We start from the raw sequence: 8,353 nt of genomic DNA, 5'->3' as shown, positions 1-8,353 counted from the left end.
AGGGATCATCTTGACCCAAGTCCCACTTTTTGTTTAATATTTGCTAAAATAATCTACAAGTACGCGACTACGTTTTTATGGCCAAAATATTAAAATTAAACATAATAGAAAGCCTAACCACAACAGTAATTACATTGAACATTCTTTGAATAAAAGTAACATAAGCTCAAAGTCATGCCTATTTTAGATCAGAAGTACACAATTTTTCTTTTTTCTCGTCAAATTCGATGTATGGCTCACGCTACCATTACGATTTGACTGAGGCGGGGAGGTGTCCAGAGCTATGTTTTACCAGTGAAAGAAACTAAATGACGTTAGTGGTTTCAGCACAATCGCAAAGGATCATCTTACCCCAGGGGATCAACTCGTACTACTTTCCCCTATTTGTGCCACCATGGCATGATAGCTTCATTTACCCATTTATGTTTACGTAAATCTTTATCCTTTTTATGCTATTGCTATTTACCTATTTCATTCATTACCATAACATCAATAGTCACACAACAATATACTATATATAATATAATTTAAATGAAATCAAATCAAATCAAAAAATATTTATTCAGTTTAGACCACAAGTGGCACTTATGAACGTCAAAATATAGTAAATAATAAAAAAGAAAAGGCAGCCCTTATGGGGCACTTATCTTTTGGGCCCTACCAGCGCTTCGAGACAAACATATGGCAAGTGCTGAGAGGAAACGCCGGAACAAACTCAGTCACCATGAAGTCACCACTACTTAATTGCCAGGAATTATCTAACGGTAAGAAGAATAGTACCCTTTGGACATAAGGGTATTTTTTATATTTATCTTAAATTTGTTTAAAGGCAATTCGACAAGGTTGTGTGGTATTTTGTTAAAATAAATATGGTAATACATTTCCCCAAGAATGAATTACAATGTAAACATTGGTTAACTGATAACTAAGTACCTACTATCGTTTACATTTAAATGATTCTTAAGCGATCGGCGGCGCAGCCGCAGTTTAATGTTATACTTGGGTAAATACTTGAATTATCTTTTCGGTTATCTGCCGATGACATGATACCTACCACAATCCGCAGACATTGTTTGAAGGACTAACACAACGGTTTGTCCTTCCCGAGCATTGTGTCGAAATGCTAACAATAAAACGATGTGCCACTTGTGGACCGTCGGGATGCAATTATAAATGAATAGAGATAAATTGCGTAAGATCAACTGATAGCGGTAACTATTAGCATTATTACTGTGCCCATTATTTAATTTGCCTTTTAAAGCAGTTGCAATGGGCCACATTTGAAAACGTCTGTTTCATTGAAATGAGTGTAACTTTAAACAGTTTTTCCTATGGAAAATTGAATTTTCTTTTTTTTCTACGGCACTTTTGACCCACGCACGCCTGTTGGCTCAAAGTTAAAGGAATACTTAATTTAAAATATTTAGCTGGAAAGAATTCCTAGAAGCGCCTTTGGTTTTCTAAATAAATGAATAAAATGATCACTTCTAAAGTTGTTACACAGACGGATGGTTATTAAAATGTTAATGAAATATGAATTAGTAAAAGACGAACTTCCCCATTGCATGAACGTAAAAACTAATTGAGTTTTAATATGTTATTACCCACAACAAGATATCACGTTTCATAAGTCCATAGGTTAATATCCCCAACAATAGGATTACAATTCTGTTACAAATTAATTTTCCCACATCCCCTTAAAGTAATTTCATCCTTTTGTGTGTAAACAGTATCCATTTCTCATTCAATTTGCAAAACGTATGAATGAGCCGGCGTCACAACACTCGTAAGCTCATTGGTGCGTGCTCTCCATTGATTGCGGTGGTAGATAACATCTACAAAGGGATGCCTTTATCCCCGTCCTAGAGGCGTGGCCTGGGATGAACCCACCCTTCTTGGTGCCCACATTATTTGTGGTATATCCCTTTTTAATTGTAACCAGTCGAGGTCAGTGTAAACATGGACGTTTCCCCTGTCCAGTCCAGTGCTAAGTGCGGTTCGGATTTCAGCATAGAAAGGATACTGAGCAGTGATGCTGGGAGCGGCAGGAGTTCCAGCGCAGAGCCTCCTAGTTGGTTGTGTTGCACCCGGTATCAACCACCTCGGTTACCACGTTAGTTACATTTGCCTAAACTATAGTTTTTTTGTTGCGAGTTTGTTTGTCGCAGTAGCTGCAGTACTTAAACTTTTAATTAGGTTGAAACCATTTCATTAGTCGGATTTTAGCATTTTATAGGTGTAAAAGTAAATTAAAATCCTACCTATCTATTTTCCTATAGCCGAAAAAACAACCAGTGACTTCTAGCTTGTGGAACTTCAGCCACGTTCTGCTGAAAACAATTTTATGTAGAAAAATGTTAAAATAACATTTTGCTAGTTCAAACATTGCTGATGAAAATTTAAGATTATGTGGGAGGTTAGTCGGATTCCAAATGGAAAAATTTTCCTCATGATTCCACAATCGCTTCACGGAGAGAAATTTTAAGTGACTCTTAAAGAAAAGTCGGGCTGAAGCGATTTAGGAAATTAAACTGATTGTTTGCCCAGAAGAGGTCGTAGCAGCAGCATTCACCACTTCATGTGATTGAGGATTATTGTTCTTACTCAAATAATTGTTTGTTGTAGCTAGCTTATTATGCGATTGTATTTTCCTTACCCAAGTGATTGTTGGTTGTGTCAGGGTCAGCAAGCAGCGCCTGCCGGTCGCGGCGGTCTGGCAGACACGCGCGGGTGCCGTTCACGGCTGCGCAGGCGGCGGCGTTGGAGGCGGCGTACGCGCGCGCGCCGTATCTCGCGCCACCCGCGCTGAGGGCCCTCGCCGCGGCTTTGCAGCTCAGAGACGACAGGGTAATCAAGATTTAGTGTCAGCGCAAATGGGCCATCGACGGATGTCGCGCGCTACCGCCACATTTCTAAGAGTGTCAGAAGCGAGCGACAGCCACGCGGTGTCTGGAAGCCGCCACATTTAATAACCCGCTCATTGCTAAATTTTTTTTTTTATGCATAACAAGGCAGGTATTTGACCACAATCGCAATAGGTATTCGGAATAGGTATTTGGATTAGGTAAATCAGTACCAATATAAAATATTTTAATCCAACCCATCTCTAGCGGGGGCGGAGCAGTGCGACAGTGGCGAGTGTCAGCGTTTTGTGTGGCACGTAGTGACCACTAGTGGCGCGTCGCGGAGGACACTACTATAGCGAGTACCCGCCACCGGATACACGTGTGCGGCGCACAGTGGTCTGAAAATGAAGCTCCCATACCATAGAAACTTAATGTCAGAAATTAATAAATAAAAATATGCATTGTGTTTAGTATACCTCCCTTTGTTTTACTAATATAGTATGAAGGGTATGAGTAGCTCCATGTGTGAGAAAAAAAATATTTTATTTTTTTTTCTATGGAAAAAAACACTCAAAGTGGATTTTTTTAAAACTGAATAGAACTGAAGGGCTGGTACTCACATGAGCTATTGCACCATACATGGCGATCAAGATGACATACAATTCTTGTGCCGTTGGGTGCCGCTTTGCACGTAGCAAGCTTTGGAAATTTTGAATTTTCTGTAGGTGATATTTCAAGTCTTTGTTGTGATTTTATGAAGTTATTAACCGCTTTCAATACGAGAATAGTATGTAAATTAATACTAATATAACTAGGAATATACTAGGGATATTTTTAAATAATTTTTATTTTGAAAATATAAAAAAATAAAAAGTTTAATCATTGAATGAAGTAACCAACCAGTTGGTTGGCATTGTTATTAGTTACTAACCTGCTAATGACGTTTTAATGAAAATAATAGAAATCAATACTGATTAAATAAACAACTTAAAAAATCGAATTGCCTAATAGGCCAATAGAATTACATTTGAAATCGGAAATAATTCCTACAAAAGATTTTATTGTTTTAATGGCTTCATTTGTTACCCATTAAAACTATCCTAAATTTTCGACTCGACTTCGACGGAGTTGTGCTTAAGTGGTGAGGGCCCCCGAAAGGGGCGTTTTTTCGGTTTTACGGTTATATCGCGTAAAGGACTTACCCTATCAAAAACTGGTCTTCATGACGGTTGAAGGGCATTTAATAAGACTAAATTCATATGTTTTGGACAAACCGTTCTCGTGCTTATCTTCGAAAAAGTACAAAATGTACGTATAATTAATGATCCTCTCCACGTCCAATGGCTCGATACCCGCAGGATTCCAAGTTTTGAAAAGGACCGCCTCAACCAGTGTAACCCTGTCAAGGCTTACGAGCTGGATGCGCCTATCCTTGTTCGTCCCAGCCATTCGATACCGTTGCCTAATCGATGCCTGGTAACACAGAGTTGTTCAGGAGAGTGCAAGGAAGAGGTGCAGTAACTGCAGTTAAGGAATGGCTGGGACGAACAAGGATAGGTACATGCCAGCTCTTAAGCCTTGACAGGGTTAAACTGGTTGAGTCGGCCCTTTACAAGGCTTGGGAGCCTGCGAGTGACGAGCCATTGGACGTTGAGAGGTTCATTAATTATACGTACATTTTGTACTTTTTCGAAGATAATCACGAGAACGATTTGTCCAAAACATATGAATTTAATCTTATTCAATGCAGGATTAAATGCCCTTCAACCGTCATGAAGACCAGTTTTTGATAGGGTAAGTCTTTTACGCGATATAACCGTAAAACCGAAACCCACCACTTAAGCACAACTCCGTCGAAGTCGAAAAAGACAATGCCGGAAATCAGCGTTTTTTATTCTCTATTTTGTTGCAATTTCTTACAAAACTTGCGCGCAAAAAGCAAATCTAGTATGTAAATCATCAAACTTCTAACGCTCGTAACTCAGTTCAGACTGAGTTTAGAGGTATACATGTCATAGTAAGTTTGGTTTATTACACTATTTTGTAATAAAAAAACAAAGTTTGGTCGATGGCCGCGCGAAAAAAACAGACGCCACCTTTCATACAAAATCTGGCATTTGCCATTTAGGGTAGTCTTAATGGGTAACAAATGAAGCCATTAAAACAATAAAATCTTTTGTAGGAATTATTTTCGATTTCAAATGTAATTGGCCTATTAGGCAGTTCGATTTTTTAAGTTGTTTATTTAATCAGTATTGATTTCTATTATTTTCATTAAAACGTCATTAGCAGGTTAGTAACTAATAACAATGCCAACCAACCGGTTGGTTACTTCATTCAATGATTAAACTTTTTATTTTTTTATATTTTCAAAATAAAAATTATTTAAAAATATCCCTAGTATATTCCTAGTTATATGAGTATTAATTTACATACTATTCTCGTATTGAAAGCGGTTAATAACTTCATAAAATCACAACAAAGACTTGAAATATCACCTACCGAAAATTCAAAATTTCCAAAGCTTGCTACGTGCAAAGCGGCACCCAACGGCACAAGAATTGTATGTCATCTTGATCGCCATGTATGGTGCAATAGCTCATGTGAGTACCAGCCCTTCAGTTCTATTCAGTTTTAAAAAAATCCACTTTGAGTGTTTTTTTCCATACAAAAAAAAATAAAATATTTTTTTTCTCACACATGGAGCTACTCATACCCTTCATACTATATTAGTAAAACAAAGGGAGGTATACTAAACACAATGCATATTTTTATTTATTAATTTCTGACATTAAGTTTCTATGGTATGGGAGCTTCATTTTCAGACCACTGTGCGGCGCGTCTATACAAAATGTATTAAAAAGTGTGTTAAGTCGCTATCGCTGGCCACACCGGTGGCTGTGGTCGATGGCCTCCGAGTCTTATTAACTTCGTTCCAGCCAATTGACGTCCACTGCTGGACAAAGGCCTCCGCCTTAGGATTTCCTTAACGACAGGTCCTGGGTTGCGCGCATCCAGGTTATTCCCGCAACCTTCACATGATCGTCGGTCCACCTAGTTGGGGGCCTGTCCATACTATGTCTTCCGGCCTGTATTATCTAATGTTACATAATAAAATTCCTTTTCTTGTTGTGTCCTCTGAAATATGTAAGTAGAATAACTTCAACCTGATCATCACTTTCCATCAGGTGAGAAACAGGTCAAGAGCTTCCTCGTTGTGCATAAACAAATAGCTACGAGTATGTTGGTGTATGTTGTGTACCTATTTAGGGGTTGTGTGACTCTATATTTCACCAGGAGTAGTTCTTAATCTCCATTCATTCTTAAAACCTTCTATTTTTATGGTGTCCCTTATGGTGTCTTTTCAGCAAACTCCGTTCCTTTTCAGATCGATTTATGTATTTCGAATCCACTTACTTTAGCTCAATACTAAGTTAAATACGCAAAATGTGTGTATTAAGTAACCGTTAGCGACTGTTTGCTGATAGCAACATGTGTCAAGAGTATGGCCTATTAGGTAGTACCTAACTAGTGATAAAATTCTTGATTTTTAATTTTTATTAAATAATACATTGGGGAAATTTAGAGATAACAACGCGTTACGCAACATCACACTTTAGGTAACTTAAAAAACTATGATTTTACATTTTTTCTGCACTATGCTAGAGGCATTAAGTAATTGCATCCTTCCTAGCTTTTTGCGGCATCAATCATCAAGGACATGCAGTAGGTAGACTACAATCTCTTAGTGGTCACGCGAATAATTTGCATGAATGTACAGTCGCGGAATGAAAAGGTTCGTCACCTTAGTGTCAGTTTTCGCTTGCACTTGTAAGAGTCAAACCTGCCAACATAACCGTGCAAGAAACAGTGCTGCTAACATTTAAATAAATATGACGTTTGCTAACGAATAAGGTTTTGCTTGTTTATTTTTCTATCCCATCAGTGCAATGCAATGATGACATTGACCAATTGACAATAGTTTTTATTTTATTTTATAAGAAATAATAATGGCAGGTTGAACCAACAAGAAGGTTTTAGTTTATAAATCATAATAATCTTTTTGACAAGATAAATCGTCAAACAACTTTGATCTGAATAATTTTGAACTTTACTGACGAACAGTTAAAGATTATTTTCTCTAACTCGAGATTATTCTGTAACATAGTTTCAAAAGGTAATATTATTATGTGCTCGCGATTCGTTGAAGGAATCAATTTGAAAACTGACGAACCTTTTCATTCCGTGACTGTACATTGGGACCCTAATCGCTGCTTATCAATCAACGCAAAACATTTATGTAAATAATCAAAGTTTAGGTCAAAATATACACGCGACTGATGCGACTTAGAATTTATAAAATTTTTCGGGTTCTGTATCATTTCTGAACCATAATAGTAGACACTTAAAACTGTATGGTAGAGTTCGTGAGTGCTTGCACACACGCACTTGTAACACTTCATCAAATAGTTTTCTGATCTATGAAACATTATAATAAATTAATAATTAGATTCTTTTGCTTTATAGATTAAAATATGGTTTCAAAACCGTCGAGCACGAGAGAGAAGAGAGAAAATGACCGCCATAACCCCGCCGAGAGAAATGGCGCTGCCAGCGACTTCTCTCTTCAACCACCAGGGGGCGTTACCTACAGCAGGAGACGCTTGGGCCTCCCATAAAACATCAGACATAAATACTTTTCCCAATGCTACTGTTACTCTATCCCCTTCCCATATAGAGTATCGACCACTTTCGGAAAATACCAACGACTTTCCCCAAGACCTCACTGTAACATCTTCACCGTCCGTTTGTTGTTCCCCAACAAATGAATCTTTAGAACCTCCTCGACCTGATACTCCTCTGGACGTCGAAACTATTGTAGATTAAATAACATATAATTTAGGGCTTATTTTTCTGTTGTCAGTAAACTTTTACTTGTGGACAACATGTTTTGACATAGGTATTTATTTTACCAAAAATATGTATTAAACTACATCTTGAGTTCTTGACATTAGAAAAACCGGTCCTTAACGTATTTATTAAGCTGAGTTAAAAAATTAATAGTTCCTGTGATATGCTGTACCCTGAAAATATTATATTAAAGTCTTTTATCAAATCTGGTGTGTGTTTGAACTTTGCAATTATTATTTACTATATTCTCATCACGGCATGTAACAGTCATAATATTTTTGAATGTTATTATATTAGACACTGATTATGAAAGATAATTGTCTGGGTTTGTTAACCGCTTTCAAGGCCAGGGTTTGAACAAAATATTAAAGGAGACGTAACCGAAAGTGTAGGGAGACAAAGTAAATCAAAACTTTAACCTCGTAAGACCGAAGAGCAAATTTTATCGACTTCTAAGTATCGCCGAATGTGCTTTCAGAAGAACGAACAATTTGAAGTCGTAAACGCCGAGCACTTCGAGTAAAAAATTTTCTATGTTAGAGATTTTCTTTTGCACCCTTATTTTGTATTACCTTATTTTAAGGGACCCTATATAA

General features: G+C 37.4%; 1 protein-coding gene across 1 annotated transcript; it reads left to right on the top strand.

The window, feature by feature from the left end:
• Nucleotides 1-1,840: 1,840 nt before the first annotated feature.
• On the top strand, nucleotides 1,841-8,242 carry LOC114365856 (homeobox protein MSX-1). The gene is made up of 3 exons (XM_028322550.1): nucleotides 1,841-2,113; nucleotides 2,681-2,847; nucleotides 7,374-8,242. The coding sequence occupies exons 1-3, from the start codon at nucleotides 1,960-1,962 to the stop codon at nucleotides 7,731-7,733; spliced, it is 681 nt and encodes a 226-aa protein (XP_028178351.1). The 5' UTR covers nucleotides 1,841-1,959; the 3' UTR covers nucleotides 7,734-8,242.
• Nucleotides 8,243-8,353: the final 111 nt, after the last annotated feature.

This window comes from Ostrinia furnacalis, unplaced genomic scaffold (assembly GCF_004193835.3).
Source record: "Ostrinia furnacalis isolate ACB-3 unplaced genomic scaffold, ASM419383v2 OfSCF7664, whole genome shotgun sequence".
NCBI lineage: Eukaryota > Metazoa > Arthropoda > Insecta > Lepidoptera > Crambidae > Ostrinia > Ostrinia furnacalis.
This window is presented reverse-complemented; position numbering and strand designations above follow the sequence as displayed.